This window comes from Festucalex cinctus, chromosome 5 (assembly GCF_051991245.1).
Source record: "Festucalex cinctus isolate MCC-2025b chromosome 5, RoL_Fcin_1.0, whole genome shotgun sequence".
Classification (NCBI taxonomy): domain Eukaryota; kingdom Metazoa; phylum Chordata; class Actinopteri; order Syngnathiformes; family Syngnathidae; genus Festucalex; species Festucalex cinctus.
The window spans coordinates 23,326,094-23,343,258 of NC_135415.1; the positions used below are offsets into that span (position 1 = coordinate 23,326,094).

Below are 17,165 nucleotides of genomic sequence, written 5' to 3' on the forward strand. Positions count from 1 at the left end.
CTACCTAGCTAGTAGCATATGCTTGCCATTATTATTATTATTATTATTATTTAATTAGAGGTTGAGTTTTATGTTCTCATAACCTCAATTTTGCTGCAGCAAAAACTGGGGGGAAAAAACACAAAAAACAACTTTGTTTATGTACACATGGACTTGCTTGCACTGTAAAACTATGAATGGCTCATTAAATCAGATATTGATGCTTCGATCACTTCATAACACTTTCATAATTGGAACAATTATAAAAGTAATACTGTATGTCATTTACGGCAAATGGACATCATCATTCCAGCAGACATCAACTATATTTTGAAGAGTCTATTGCTGTCATTATCACCATGAAATGGTGCATGCTAGGGTCGAAGCCGAAGTTAGCGACATGAGGCTAACCCCAATTCATGCCCCTTCATCTCATCAAATGTGTGCGAGTTGTTTTTTTGTTTTTTTCCTTGCGTCATCATAATATTCTGTTTCTGACAGGTTGTTTTGGTGATAAAAGTATTTTGCTCCCAAACCAAAAATGCACTTTTGGGCCATTTATGGCGACTGCAAATTTTCAGTGACTTTAGAAATCTGTAGTGGCCCGGCCGGACCAGCATCTGTTCTGTAGGTAGGTGGTGGCTCGACACAGCCACACAAAGTGGCTCCGGGCCACTGTTAATGTCAAACCCTGGCAAATGTTATATGTTGGCGCCTCAGTGCTGGACCCTACAGAATTACATGTTTCGAGGTTATAAATGGTGTGCAATGAAATGGTTTGCACAACGGCATGAGACTGCATCACCAAACTGCAAAATACATCACACTCTGTTAATACAGTACTTACTGCTTTTCATTTTTCGCTTTTATATTTCTGGTCTAGAAAGCGTTTTCATACAGATATGTACAATAATTATGACTTTACTACTGCATTAGCATAGGTTATTGATGGATTAGGATGTCACATTTCGACTTTGTAAGTTTTAGGTGACATTGTCTATGAATGGAAAATTGAGTAGGTATGAGCCAAGCCAGTATCGTGGAAAGATGCAACTTACAAACACGGGAAACCTTTTCTCACCAGCAGCACATCATCTGCAGGCTTTGGTAACCCCGATGCGAGTGGACTACAAGGGCAAAAGGTGACTATCTATAGCTAAATAGTTGACAAGTAATTAAATAGCAATGATTTGGAAGAGTTTCATACATACTTACAAGATTTGCCAGTACCATAGGTTACAGTTTGTAGGTACTTCTGCAAAATAACAGTCCAATATAACTAATCAAAATATAACCTCATGCTTTTTGCACTTGGCTGAGGTAAAAACAAGGCGGCAGTGTCCTTTTAGTCCTGTCTCGGAACAACTATTAAAGTCTTCATACATAGTTTACCACACGCAAGATTGCTTACGCCCCAGTTTTCTAAAGTTAACAGGCCGAGAGAGGTAGAAAATGGGAGCAGCAAAGCATGGATAAAGGTAGGAGGATGGACCATGAGCACTGGGGGATGAACAAATGAATAGAAAGAAGTAGGTAGAGCGGAGAAAGCTCTCACTCACCCTGCCTGAACCGACTGCTGGTATGCGGCAGAGAAAAAAGCCCCGCGGTCCAAGCCTCAAGGCCCTGAGCCCACGCTTGGCCTATCAGTTTAAGATCAAAAAGAGCTCGCTTTAGCAAGACATATGGGCTGAATAATGCATCTGCTTTTATTTCCACCAGCCTGGACTGGGCTGAGTGGCAAGAAAAAAAGAAGATGACATAAATATGGGTGGCATATATTGCGTTTTTTTTTTTTTTTTTCTGGAATGCATTGATGTGCTCGTGTGTGTGCGCGCTCGCCGTCCGGTGTTCTGTTTTCTCCACCGGTGTCAGTCACTGAGATTGGCCAGTCAAACGGTGGCCTGTAGCGTGATGGGAAATGGGCTTGTGTGATGTCTCATTTGAATAGTCTGACAGCCCGCAGCCTTGTAATGAATTATAAATATGAGGTGGGCGCAAGTTTCCTCGGCAAACTGCAAAGAAAAAGGTGAAGCACAAAGTCAAGTTCAGTCAGAATGAAACCATGCGTGCAAGCCTGCTTGAGGCTGGCCTCTGTCCCCGGACAAAGACATAACTTCACACGAATAGTTAATTATGACTGCATATCATCTACTGTATTTAATCAAGATGTGCTCCATAATGTCTGAAAATGTCTTCCTGAAAATGACAATCCTGTGCTAAGTCGTGCATCCATTTTCTATACTGCTTTTCTTTATTAGGGTCATATCCCAGCTGACTTAGTGGACTGGTTGACCGGCCAATTGCAGCTATACTAAATCAGCCATTTAAAATTAGAAATATACCACATGCACTGAACATACAGACATTGAACTGTACATCTGATATACTGTATTTAATGAATGCCAGTGACAGTTAGTCCTTCTGATTGGCCAGAAAAGTAACAAAGTGCAGGGCGGAGCCAAGAAAGTACCTTGCCGCTGCCAGCAGATGGAAGTGCTGAACTGCATTGGCGCAATACGTAGAAGAAGTGCAGCACTCTTCACATAGACATACATAACCACAAGAGGAAGCCTTGGCTGGTTAAGGACATGCAGACATAGCAGCCATCCTTAACCAGGAGTTTACAGCGATCCTTTCCATTCAGTTGTATTGGCGGTAACTAACTGTGCTTGGGTTCAATAAATTAAGCATGACTTTTTGGCAAGGATTGGTTTGTTTATCAGTTATGCAGTTACAATACCAGACACGTGCGTATAATCTGGGTTTAACGTATTAAATATAAAAGTATGCCTAAATACTTTTTAATTAAAATGAGATCAGTAGAGCTTATTAAATGTTCTCTTGCTTGTTCTCTGTTTGTTTGTTTTTTTCTATCATATTGTTGAACAGTGTGGAATTTATTGAAGCATAATCTTTGAGAACAAACGTTTCATTGAAGGTCAAAATTGAAACAGGCTGTGAAAAGGGTCAATATTTCTTTTATTGGTTAATTATATGGACCCCTGACATGGCACTCACCAAATACACTTTCCTCTCAGGAATCGTTGTTTTGTTGTTGTACCTGTATATACCAGTGTATATATACACAGTATAGACGAGTGTGTAATACTGTACAGGACAAGAAATACTGAACAGCACTGAAACCAGCAAATAAAATGTTTTTTGAGCCTCGGTCTCCACCTAGCAGTAACTCTGAGGTACTACAGAGGTGAAAGGACTGTCAAACCAAGGGTGCATGCACACTTTTAAAAGCTATAGTTGTAATATTTTTGCAAAATTCACAATATATAGACGACAAATAGGTAAATTGTTCAGCAAAAAAAAATAAAAAAAATAAAATAAAATAAATAGGTAAAGTTTACCAAAGTCATAATATTTACCAAATATATTTAGAGACATGAAAGCACGAGGACCAACGAAGCGTAGATAATCCCGAACAGACCGCTTAGAACGGAACGAGACCGTAGTAAGTCAATTTAAAAGCGTTGATTGCTGGTTAGTTTGGTTAAATATCATTTAGACGAGCTAAATTTAGCACATTGACCAACGCATAGCTTACCTGTCCATGTCTTCTGTTCGGGGACAATGTAATATTTATTCCCCAGGTGGTCCGTACCGACGTGCTCCCGTACCACGCCGAACGTCCTCCGGAGAGCGCCGAAAAATTTATTCATAATTACCAGAAAACGAGAAAGTTTTAGTTGTCTTCTCTGTACCCTTATCAGCCGTTTCGCACTTCACTGGGTTTGTTTATGCAACGGTTCCGGTAGGCGCGGAAATAGTGAGTAAACTGCAATCTGGTTGGCCAACTATCTTCAAGTTGTCCAGTTAAGTGTTCGCAGAGGCGGGTAAATGCTGAGCAAACCTGGTGCCGATTGGTCACAAATCGGATTTTCTGAACCAATCACTCATTTGTTACCGGAAGTGTTTCAAGATGGTAGTATTTTTTTTTTGCGTTTTGTTTTATTCAGAAGAATAAATGAAAAAACAAAGCCACTTAAATAAGAGCGCACAATGCATTGTATCGTGGATGTTACCGTCGTATAGCCACGGATGAGATATAATGTCAAACAGTATGAGAAACGTTTTTGTTTTTTAGAAAACCCCTACCTTACTACAGATAACATGCTAGCTGTGTTGTTAGCGTTAGCATCGAACACATCTTTCATATGCACTAATTTATTAAGCCTCTATTTTGTTATTTTGAAACAATGCTGGGTTATCTGGCAGCAAGGAGGGCCGGTCTGGATGACCCTCTGCGACTCAGGCGCGTGGAGGCGACGAGAAGGTAAACGACTAACCAATGTGAATTTGCTCTGTAATACTGTATCTGCAATATGAAATCTATACATGCATACTAAAGTTAAAGAACTGGTGTTCGCTTTTATTTTCTTGCAGTTAGGGCTGCATGATTTGAAGAAAAAAATAATCACGATTAATTTGTTAATAATTTAAGTCACGAGTCGGACGATTATCTGTTGTTGTTTTTTTTTTGGTGAAAGGCAAGAAAATGTTTAAACGTAAAAGATTTAAGACAAATAAATTTTTTGAAAAGCTATAATTAAGCCAGTTCAGTTTGAACCAAATTGGATGTATTAAATTAGTCATTTTACAAATAAAAAAAGGTGCAAATGTATAAATTTAAACAACTAAAAATTTGTATTAATAATCTTTTATTTTTGTTTACGATTTTGTAATTGTGCAGTGTAATAATTGAAAATGTAATTGAATTTCAATTAATTTCACAGCCCTACATGCAATAAATAATTCTCTCTCTCTTTATGTATCTTGGAAGGGTACTAAGCTTGGAGTTGAATGCAGACAGAGATATGGACAGAATCCACGCCAATGGTGTCAATACTGTTGACATTGAAGTAATAGAAGGCAAATAGTGAGTCAAATGTCCACCTTTCTTTCCTATGAACTTTAATAATCCCCTGCATTCTCATGGTTCACTTTTTTTTTCCCTGTGGAAACTGTACCCATTTATTTACTGAAAGACTCACTAATTTGGGGTTTTTCATATTATTTAACATGGGCATTTCCATTTTATTCTTTTAACTTGTATTCTCTTCTCTATTGTTTTTGTCATAGTTATTTTAATATGGGCAACACTTTGGGCTGTATTTACTGTATTTTAAATGTGCAACATAAATAATCCTTCACCTTGACACATTTGGGGGGAGCCTTTTTCCCCATATTCGCTGGAAACTCACCTTTTCACTGATTTTGTGATCAGGCCAAAGCAATCAAATATTCCTGCCACTGTGTGGCATCATAGCGCAAATTAAATATGTTGAGTGAGTTGAGGAGGTTCAAGCAGACAATGGTACTGCTTTGCCACCATCTTGTGGCCTCTTAGTTGCTAAGTTTGCTAATATGGCGCCTTGCAGTATTTTGGGACGTCTCAGACTGTTCCAGAAAGAAAACTAAAATATGTAGATAGGTCACCTAGGTATGAAGTGAATAGGTGAGCTTTTGAGCAAAAAGTTATTATTTAGCTTCCACAGAAAAAAATTGTGAATAGTGGGGGTTTAATTCTCAAATGGCAACGGTTTACTGTACACTGTATTTGATTCAAATTGATAGTGGTCTTAAGTGTGCGTTGTTTAGCATGTTGTCTGGAGGTGCTGATGGAGTGATTGTCATCTATGACCTGGAGAATTTCAGTGGGAAACCGCAGTACACCTGCAAGGCTGTCTCCACCATTGGCAGGTGATTCTTCAGCCCCGCTTAACATGCTTTGCCCACTAGAGAGCAGCATCTCTTTGACAGTTAAATGCAAAATTATTTCCAATGTAATTAAATGCAGGTCCAGCAAGTATGCCCACAAATTCAGTGTAGAGACAGTCCAGTGGTATCCATATGACACTGGCATGTTTGTATCCAGTTCCTTTGACAAGACGATGAAGGTTTGGGACACGGAGACTCTCAAGGTAACACGTCACTCCCACACCAGCTATATACATGAGTGACACAGTGAGTTATTGCTGAAACAGTGTAATAATTGATTCTCCTGGGGTCATCAGCTGGTCTATGCATCCGTCCATCAATTTTGTATAGCACTGGCCTCATTACGAATGGCAGCTGACTTTGGAGGAGAAATGGAAAGGGTCAAACGTCAGAAAGCGTTTCTAATGGGGGGGTGGGATGCTGGCAAAGCAATTTATGGCTATTTTGGCTGAATTATTTAAATGTTATGGCCTGAGAGCATTGAAGGAAGCCTGGATAAATATAGTGCATTTATCAACAATGAAATATGCATCTAGTCCCTTCCCCTTCCTTCTTGAAATGAGAAAAGTCGGGGCTTTCTTTTGCAGCAATGAGAGATATATTTTGTCGAGATCTATTTCCCATCCAAAACAAGGGGGAAAAATCCTCACTTTTTCTTTCTTGGTAGGCTGCTACGTCAGCACTTCCAAATATGGGCACGCTGTTGCGCAGACCTTTCACACTTGAGTGAGCAAGCGCTGTGCATGTGAGGACTTGTTCGAATGTGACGATTGAATAGACTACATTTGTCAGTCAAGGTTCCATGTACAGGTATATATATGTAACGCGTATGCCCGCAAATGACTGAGTAGATCGTTGCTGGTCTACCGAATTGACTTTCAAATTGGGAAGGAAAAAATACAAAACAAAAATATGATTATGAACACAGGATTTTAACACAATTTCTTTAAAGTCAAGCCATTCTGCCTAATATATTCGGCATATAATCATTCTTAATTTAAATAATTATTATAGGGCTGCTCGATTATGGGGAAATATAATAATGTTGATTATTTTGGCAATAATTGAAATCACGATTATTCAAACGGCTTTATTTTTTGGTACAAAACAAGTAATTGTTTAAGCATTTAAAAATATTCAGACAAATTAAACAAAAAATATAAACACTATAATGATGTAAGTTCATTTTGGACCAAACAGAATGTATGATAATATTCATTCATTCATTCATTCATTCATTTATTCATTTATTTATGTTGGCAAAAAAAAAGTTTTGTGCACTGCACAGGAGGACAATAATTTGTTTTTTTGGGTACAAAACAAGACAATGTTTACACATTTAAAAGTATTAAGACCAATTAAAAAAAATAGAGGCACTATAATTATGTAAGTTCATTTTGGACCAAACAGAATTTATAACATTTATAATAATAGGCCTATTTATGTTGACAAAAACCTCAACTTCAAAACAAGAAAATGTTTAAAGGTAAAGGTAAACAACAAATAAAAAATATTAAGACAAATAAAATTCTTTGAAACACTATAATTAACCTAATTTATTAAATTAATTATTTTAAAATTTAAAAGGTGCAAATTTATCAATTTAAACAACTCAAATTTTTTTATTAATAATCTTTTTTTCTACGATTATGCTGATTTTGTAATTGTGGAGTGCAATAATTGAAATTGTAATTTAATTTCAATTAATTGTAGTTTTGAAATACAGAAATAAAATTCGGAATTTTTTTTGCAAATATGCAAATCCATGGGTGCCAAGCCGCGAGTATGCAGGGTTCCACTGTAAAATATTTGAAGTTGTGGTCCAAACCCAAATAGTGTGAAAACGTCAGACTTTGGAGGTTCCACTGTACTGATTTGTTGACATAACAACCCCCCCTCATCCCCCTGGTCTCTGTTTTCATTCTTGACCAGTGTCTTCCTTATTGTGTGCTTCACGCTTTCTGCCTTCCTATGCCACCTCGTCGCAGATGACCGATTCTGCACTGAGATACAGTTTCACTGGCCTCTCGGTTACCTCATAAGTTCAGCGATGGGGCGAGAAATGAACCGACTGAACTTTTATAGCTTGTTGTTACGTTTTTTGTTGTTGTTGTCTCCCATATTGCAATATTATAGCATGTGCTTTATTTACATTTGCGTATGGGGCCACTGCATGTTTATGCAAACATAGGCTCCTCTGTGAGCCCCACTGATGGTGGTGGCACACAGTGACAGATGGTGCAGCAGCAACAGAGGCTGTTTTATATTTGCTGGAGAATTTGCATTGTAGCTACCACTGCTGCAAGAATGAGCTTTAAAGAGGAGCTCGTCCATATTCTGGTTTGATTGTGTTTTTTTGCATGGGCACTGTCAGGGCTGTGTAATGTGCAAATGGATTAGGCAGCCACTGGCTTTGTTGTTGTATTGCACTAAAATGTAAGGACAATACAGTTAAAATACTGCATTGTACATACAGTAGTATTTTTCACATGCTTCGCTTGTTTCTTAACCCCCACCGCCCTTTTTCTTGGTATTCCCTCAGCCCGCTGAAGTGTTTGAATTTGAGGGTACCGTATACAGCCACCACCTGTCGCCCATCGCCAGGAAACACAGCCTCATTGCAGGTATGCACTTGCTGATTTAAAAAAAACAAAAAAAAAACTAATAGCGTGAGCAGACACTTGTCAAAAGGGATGCCTGGCTATTTATTCCTCCGCTTCAGCAGACCCTGACCTCGGCCCTTTTATTACGTCTCATTTTACCCCTCATCACGGGTACCAGAAAGTGTAGAGAAGTGGATCATAATGCTGGTTGCTTGTAGACACCGCATGAAATACAGAGAGACGTGTGTTGCGCCACTACATCACCAAGCAGGAACAACAGGTTACCCATAGCAGTTGCTGTAGTCATACCGGAGCTTCCAAGGGGAGGGGGGTGGGGGGGAACACCTTTCTCTGTGTGACTCGCCTGTTGGTAGATCTATAAAGAGGTCACCTTTGAATGAACCTGCTCTAATAAGCCAATTAGTTGAATTTGATATTTTTATGTTTTGGCAGAATTTCACATGCTCAGTAAGCTAAGTAAGATGGATAATCTGCCGTGGCTCGCTTGTTGAGTGCATCGGTGGCACTCTTGTTGTTGGCTGTTGTTATCTGTGTTCAGATAAACCACACCTTGTTTCAGAGAACCTGGGAGTCCAGTTTTAGAGCTTTCTCCAACCACTCCCCCCTTGTAGAATTCTGCAACATCCTTTTGTTGTGAAGTATGGCAGAATGTTTTGTTTTTTTGTTAATTGCATGTGTGTGTATCTTCTTAGTTGGCACCAAAAATCCTAAAATTCAGCTGTGTGACCTGAAGTCTGGTTCAAAGATCCACGTCCTGCAGGGTTAGTGCTCTGGACCTCAAACGCACGCATATACTCACAGTGCTGTGAAAAAGTGTTTGCCCTCTTCCTCATTTCTGATATTTTTACATAATTATTCTAATCAGTCCTGGGTGTGGCCAGTTGAATTTTCAAACACTGGTAAATCACAATTAGCTAATCATTCAGATCCTGCAGTTAGTACTTTAGTAATTTTTGTGAGTTATTTAATATTAGATCTGAAACATTTAACTCTGATCAGTTGGATATAAATAATTTTTTCACAGCAGTGTACCCACACATTTACAGCTTCATCTCAACAAAGTTGAATTATGTAGAATAGTTCAATTGTGTCAGTAGTTTCAAAAGTAGAACTATAAGTTACGGTATATTATATTGACTCATAACACATATTTGAAATTGATTTTTAAATTCCTACTAATTTCTGCTCAATTACTACGTTAAAAGTTAGTTCATTTCTTTTAAATTTAATGTTCAAATTTCTCGATGTTGAATTTGTGTTTTTTATTAGCTGGGATCTACAGTATAATCTTAATAATAATAATAATAATAATAATAATAATAATAATAATAATAATAATAATAATAATGATGATGATGATGATGATGATGATGATGATGATAATAATAATAATAATAACTCATTCGCTCCCAGCTATTTTCACAGAAGCAATCCCGTTCGCTCCCAGATGATTTACTGCATTTTGACTGATTTTGCAAGGCCTACAGAATATTGTGTTCTATTGCTATAAAAACATGATGAAACCCATCAAAAGAAAGATTAAAGTCTCTTCTTTCTTTAGGAAAAAAAAGTATATTTCTGTTTCCATTTTAGAATATAGATCAGTTTAATGATAATCTATTTAGAATTGTGAGTAATTGAGCTTTTTTCTTTTTTTTTCAATATGACCCTGGTTGTTTTCCATTGCTATGCTACCACCTGCTGGCCGTTCGTGTAATAACTACCATTTCTGCAACTGTTTTTTGCATTTGAGAGACTGCATCAAAGCCTTCTGTAAGCTCTAGCATTAAAAAAATAAATTAATTAATAAAAAAAAATGTATAAATACATTTTTGGGACACAAAAACATAAAATAAAACATATTTATATGTTTTTGAGCGCAAATGAGTTAATAATAATAATAATAAAGCAAGACATTTAGCATGTGTAGTGTATCTACTGTGTATATAATGCATGTTTCACATTTTGAATTGAACTACTAAAATAAAATACATTTTCCATGATACTATAATTTACTGCAATGCAGTTATACACAGCATACATTCGCAGGTGATTTAAAAAAACAAAAACAAAAAAACAACAACAAAAAACATCTTTATGCCCACCTCAGGTCACAGAGCAGAAGTCCTGTCCGTGCGATGGTCACCCAGATACGAACACATCCTCGCCACTGCCAGGTAGGCAACATTTACAACCTACTTCAATTCAGTTAAAATGACCATATTTACTGTACATCAACCTGCAGAGTACCAGGTGCTCATACCAAGTAGACACTGCTTTTGGTTAATTAGTCGACAGAATTAATACTGTGTTGTGTTAGACGATGATTGGAATCTGTATGCTCCCACACATCGGTTTCTCTTTTGTGTGTTATTTCATTCATATCAGTAATTACAGTGCAGTTGGAAGCGAAACAAACGGTTCCTGACTTTGAAGTTTTTGCACCATCACTTATGATAGACTCACGTCCCATCCACCACTCTGCAAGAAAATTAAGCAAAGTGGCTGGTATGCAAAATGCAATGTGATTCAGTGCCACTATTGAGGGGTTGCACTAAAAAATAATCTCAAAATAAAGCATTAATAAGGGATCATTATGATACTGCTCTTGTACTGGGTCTTGTTATAGTGTGCAGGTGTACCTTAGGAAATGTCAGTTGAATCAAATTCGCCCACAGAGACCCATCAAAGAGAGAAAATAACAGGCACGGATCATTCTTGTCATTCCCCTCCCCGGCCATCTGGCCACATGGCGGTCTGGAGTCAAAGATGACGGCGGCACATCTCGAGCACTCCAGCGGACGTGTCACGAAACCATATGGTAGATGCAGCCCCCACCTGTTTTATGCTACATTAGACCTGCTAATTAATCTAGTGGGACCCATGCGCTGCTCTCCCTTTGGACTGTAAGTGATTTTGAAAACAACTGACTCAAAGGCGGCATGCGGCGACGCCTTCGTGATATTTAATTTGGCTGCATGTTAAATCCCCACGCACAGAGATCGTAACAAATAAAGGCAACAATAGGTACACCTGCCCAATTCATCCTCTACAAACATAATTATGTTCACTTTTGATTGACGCTGTCAAGGAAGCATGGATTTTTACCATGTATATTATTGTGAGTTTGCAGTGATGTGCAATTGCACTGTATCATACTGAGCTGTTTGTGTTTGTCCCATTGGAAATAACATATAGTTATCATTCGTTCATTCTGAGCTCTAACGAGCAATTATACGATGCAGTATGTTTTTGGTTTTGTTTTTTCTGGAAGGAATGAATGGCATTACAATTCATTTCAAGTTTCTACATACAGTGGCAAATACTTTCAGTGCTTTACCTTCACCTTAAGGTAAACCATATTAATCTTGGGGGGGGGGAGACAGCACAATTACAGAATGAGAATTTTTGGCAGTCAGAGCTCTAATTTTACTAAATACAAGTCACCTAAGTATAAGTCTCTGGAACAACCAAACTATGAAATCAAGTGTGACAGTAAAAAAAAAAAATCTGGTACCTTGTGAAGTAACTGTTGTAGAATAAAACAAGTATGGTGATTGTGTCTCCCCAAGTGCTGACAGCAAAGTGAGAGTGTGGGATGTGCGTCGGGCGTCAAATTGCCTCTTTACACTGGACCAGCACAACGGAGACAAGTCAAAATCCGCTTCTGAAGCAGGTACGCTTCTACTTTACTTTTTAATACTTTGTCTGTCACTCCCAAAAATGTACTTACACATTTTTTTAATGTGTTTTTTATGCAAGAGCATACAGAGGGCTTTAATGCAGCTTCTGACATGAAGAGGTGGCTTAAAGCAATGATGGTTATTACAAAAATTGGCCAGAAGGTGGCAGAAGAGTATAAAAGCTCAGCCAGGGCCATGTTGCAACAAGCTCTTTTTGTCAGTTTTCACCAGGAATGTGAATATTGATGAAACATAGCCATATTCTAATGCTAATTGCTGCCAAACGGAAAGAGATACAGATGTACTTTTTTTCCTGGTGAAAAAAAGAGACTCTAATCTTTCATTTGGTAGGTTCCATGTTTTTACAGCAATAGAACACAATATTCTGTGGGCCTTGCAAAATCAGTCAAAATCCAGTAAAAACAGCTGGGAGCAAAGGGGGTTGCTTCAGTCAAAATGGCTGGGAGGGAATGAGTTAAAATAATGCAATATTTTTTTCTATAAAAAATACAAAATAAGTAACCTCTCTGCAGGGCCATGTTAAATAAATAATGCAAAAATCTAATGACTGTTAGTTAGCTATTACCACATGTAATTTCCATTTGTGCATTCAAAGATTTGTTTTTTTTTAGAATGGTACTATAATGGTACTTAAAAAAAAAAAAAAAAAAGTATGTTAGCATTAATGGCGGGCCACATCAGGCTATCCACTCTTTCAAACAGTATTATTGGCTAAGTGTCTATTCATTAGCACGATTGCCTATGGATGGCTGAGAATCTACAGAAAGAGAATCTTCGCATTTGTATTTTTTTTTCTTAATGGATATTGTGACAAGCAAGTTAAAAATGACTTTGGCTGCCATTATGTGTTTCCTGTCACTACCCAGTAAACACGGCCCACAATGGCAGAGTGAACGGCCTGTGCTTCACAAGTGATGGCCTGTACCTCCTCACGTCTGGGACCGACGATCGCATGCGACTGTGGAACAGCGCCACAGGGGAAAACACTCTGGTATGTTACTTTACATATGAGTGTAATTGCTTACTTCAACCTATAAGCCTGTATTTCCATAACCTGTTGTGTACTTATTTACCTACCTGGTCACATCATCGTCTCTTTAATGCATCTCCCAGTTCTAATTTCCTGTTCGAATGATTTGTGCACCAGCTGCTTTATTTTTTATTTTTTATTTTTTATTTATTTTTTTAATTTTTTTTTAATTTTTTTTAATGCTCCACCTCCAAGATCTTTCTTCATGGGAACATAGAACTAACAGACCTGAGCTGACTCATATAGTTGAGCTGTGGAAATTGGTAGGGAGGGCACAGTTGAACAAGAAGTACAAAGCGCGTTTCCCAAGCATGTTTGAATAATCAGTCAACAAAACGCTCCTATCTATGCTCACGCTCCTTTTTCACCCCTGGACATCTCTCTGGCTTTACTATAAACGTTGTCTTCACCCGTCCCCCTCAGGTGAACTACGGGAAGGTGAGCAACGAGAGCCGCAAAAGGCGTCAGTTCGCGGTGTCGCAGGGCTGCAGTCCGGAGTTTGTGTTTGTGCCGTGCGGCAGCTCAGTCGCCGTGTACGGCCTCCACTCGGGCGAGCTGGTCACCATGCTGCGGGGTCACTACAACCACGTGGACTGTTGCGAGTTTCACCCGGACCACCAGGTGAGACGTGCCCAATGGCGCTGCGTTGTCTCCTCCCACAATTGCTGATGATGGGATGTACGTTTGAGCCTACCAGTGAAAGAGATTACTTGGCACAACTCAAGGATGTCCATCCCACACCACCTTCAGTGCATCGTGTTTTGTTTGTACTTTGATATAAGAATGCAGTCAAGCTGCTTGTCACTCATGGCTCACGACAAAGAAGCCACCAATGCTGAAATGGCGCTCCAGGGTGGCCATGATGAATGATCTGTTTTCATGCTTCTTATGTGTTTAAAACCTGCTTTTTATATCCACTAGGTGCCTGGTTACTTAGAGATGAGGCAAAATAAGCAAAATAAGGATTTATATTTGAAATAATGGTTAGGTGTTCGTCCAAAGATCCTTCCACTAAATGAAGATGGGGAATCTATACAAAAAAATAAAATAATTACCTCCAGCATAAATGGTGTTTTGTTTGCTTGTACAAATATGTTATCAGGATAGTTTTTTTTTTTTTATAAATACCATTTTCTTTATTTATAACTTAGTTTAACAAGGGTCACTTCACACAATGTCAGAATGGACATATTTATTTAATACTTCTCGATTGTCTTTTTTTCCCCATTTTAGTTAGTTAGTTTTTTCATATCAAAAGATGAAAAATTCACACAAATAATGTTAAATTTGTATTTGATATATTCTGGGTTCTGCGATTGGCTGGCAACCAGTCCAGGGTGTCCCCCGCCTGCTGCCCAGAGCCAGCTGAGATAGGCTCCAGCGACCCTTGTGAGGAATAAGAGGTCAAGAAAATGGATGGATGGATCGATGGATATTCTGGGTTGTTTATTTTAAATGTAAAAAAAAAAATATATACTTTGTAGAAAATGAATACAATATTGAAAATATAATTGCCAAAAAGCAACTTGACATACAGGATAAGTGATTTTTTTTTATTTATTTATTAATTAATAATAATAATAATTATTATTATTATTATTATTAGTATTATTACGGAGTTTATTTTATTATTATTATTTTTTTTTTTACAAAATATGTACTTTAGATTTTATTTGTTATTGTATTTTTCTTTGGATTCTTAATTTGGGTTAATTTAGTGAGGATCAAGTTCTCAACCTGACACCAACCTCGGCACATGCGTTTTTCCCATTTTTTCCCCCCCATTTGTTTCATAATATAATTTAAAAAAAAGGGAAAAGTTGAAAAAAGAAACATTTTTCTTTTTAATCACTGACATTTTAAGGTTGGTGTTGTTTAGTACTGTATATGCATTTGATTCTGTCTACCACAAATTCCAATCCCCCCCCAAAACTGTTATCGCTTTCTTTAATTTTGTTGCAGTTATGACTGCTATCTATTTTCTCATGTCTTCATTACGGATGCGAGCGAGGTGGAGCCCATCACAGCTAAATTTGGACGCAAGGCGGAGTACACTCTCATCTGGTTGCTAGCCAAACCTAAGGACAACTCCTGCCAAATTATATATGATGTATTTTCAGTTTAATCTGAGTTGGCCTTGTTAATGAAAACTCCTTGTTTGGTTAAACCACTTTCGACATGGGAAAAAAAAAAAAACATTTTGATGCTTATCTATCAGGGAAATGCTATCAGATCAAGATATGTTTTGTTTTTTTTGTTTTTTTTGTGCCTATGTCAACAATTAAAGGAACTCATTTTTTTGACATAACATAATCAAAGTTACTCATTTGTGCGTTTTCCTGTCATATAGGAGTTATACAGCGCGGGTAAAGATGGTAACATCCTGGTGTGGGTTCCGGTCCTGCGTGGCCCAGATGTAGAGGAAGGATCAGAACAGGTGACACACTTTTTAACTTCTAAACGCAAATATGTATTTCCGCCAGGATGGTGAGTCATCAAACATGACTATAAAAGTCGTATGTACAGTAACTAAATGACTTAGGTCTATTTTTTTTCCTAACATGATGACATTATTTGCTGATCATGCCAGGAATGTAAGAATAAGATCACTCCGTTCTATTCTGCGCACACCAGGCACACTTGCATCACCGCATTCTTTTTTATTGTAATGAACTATAGCCAACGACAGTCAAGGTTTCCGGTTAAACCGCAAAAGAACATTGCGACAAGTTTCGGCCTCACCAGCTCGGGCTCGCCAAACATCCTCTTTGAATCCGGAACAGATAAGCTCCTCAGCGTCCATAATGATGATTTACACAACATTGTGGAGGTGCCGTGAATACGGTATTCTCATCCAATTCATTTCTTTGTCATTCCGTTGATCACAACAATACTGTTTGGGTTGCTTCGGAAGACATTTTGCCAAGTAGGCTTCATCAGTTGACATGTTCACACCCCAGTGAAATGGGCAAAGAACCAAATTGTTCACTTAAAATACTTCATGTGCACCGCCCGGCACGCTTTCGCACCTCACCGCCCTCACCGCATGGACATAAATATGGAAACGCACCACCAGAATCACTCAACTCGCATTCGCTCTGACGACAGCAGATGATCACAGATCCCGACCGAAAGCCAAGAAGAAGAATGAATGTGTATCTGCCTTTATCAAAGAATGTAAAACAGACTTAATTACACAGTGGATATTCATCTTTGTGTCATTTGATAGGATGGTGCAATCAAGTCGTCAGTGAACCCCGCCTTCCAGGACGCGTGGAGCAGCGATGAAGACTAATTAATGATGGTTTCACCAGTGGACTATACATTATTATTTTAATTATGTTGCTAGCAAATTACCAGATTCAAAGACTGCAGAAATTCTCTTGTGAAACAATAATCCTCACATCAAAGTATATTTAGGGATTATGGTTGATTGACTTGGCATTTTAAGTGCTTGAACAGTAAGAAGACTGCTATGCATATGTATGTCTAGTCTTTTATTGTGTTTGTATTATAAATTTTTCTGCCAGTGCTAGCAAATCCATGGATGGGAGTGACCTTGCATTGCATGCATTACGTCTCAAGTCATTCCTGGTGTAAATTTACATCTGTGTTTATGTTAGGGGCCCTGATGCCAAAACTTAAGACAGGACAGGAGTGATACCAAGCATGGCCTCTCCCTGATGCTCGTTAAGCACATTAGCCGTTGCAATACTTGTTTTGTTTTGTTTTGTTTTTTCCATAACCTGACATTTTTGTGTATTTAGTGGAATTTAAAAATAAATATTGTTTTTCTGTTAAAAACTTCTGTTAATAAATTAGAGATTACAGTAAAAAAAAAAAAAACTTGAATGTATTAAGATGCGTGTTGAAAAAATATGCAACTTTTTTTTGTTTAAAAATACTGTGTGTTTTGTTTTAAAAAAAAATGACAAATTTTTAGAAAAAGAAATTTCTCTTTTAAAAATGCTGAAAAATACATTTTTGTAAAAAAAATAAAAATAAACACATAAATAAATAAATAAAAAACAAATGTTTGGATTAAAAAATATTTTTGGGATACAAGGTTTTGATTTGTGTGTGCCTTTTTGATGG

General features: G+C 37.8%; 2 protein-coding genes across 2 annotated transcripts in view; one reads left to right on the forward strand and one right to left on the reverse strand.

Moving 5' to 3' along the window:
• Nucleotides 1–3,774, reverse strand: part of ndufaf2 (NADH:ubiquinone oxidoreductase complex assembly factor 2) — a 23,725-nt gene extending 19,951 nt beyond the window's left edge. The window contains exon 1 of the mRNA XM_077522046.1: nucleotides 3,539–3,774. Within this exon, the coding sequence (XP_077378172.1) occupies nucleotides 3,539–3,653 (115 nt within the window). The 5' untranslated portion in view covers nucleotides 3,654–3,774. The remainder of the gene's footprint in view (nucleotides 1–3,538) is intronic.
• On the forward strand, nucleotides 3,735–17,138 carry ercc8 (excision repair cross-complementation group 8). Its single transcript, XM_077522045.1, has 12 exons — nucleotides 3,735–4,267; nucleotides 4,775–4,870; nucleotides 5,593–5,694; nucleotides 5,792–5,915; nucleotides 8,255–8,336; nucleotides 9,029–9,097; nucleotides 10,447–10,513; nucleotides 11,909–12,012; nucleotides 12,907–13,031; nucleotides 13,494–13,691; nucleotides 15,421–15,507; nucleotides 16,300–17,138. Exons 1-12 carry the CDS (start codon nucleotides 4,191–4,193, stop codon nucleotides 16,363–16,365), a joined length of 1,197 nt encoding a protein of 398 aa, XP_077378171.1. The 5' UTR covers nucleotides 3,735–4,190; the 3' UTR covers nucleotides 16,366–17,138.
• The last annotated feature ends 27 nt before the right edge of the window (nucleotides 17,139–17,165 follow it).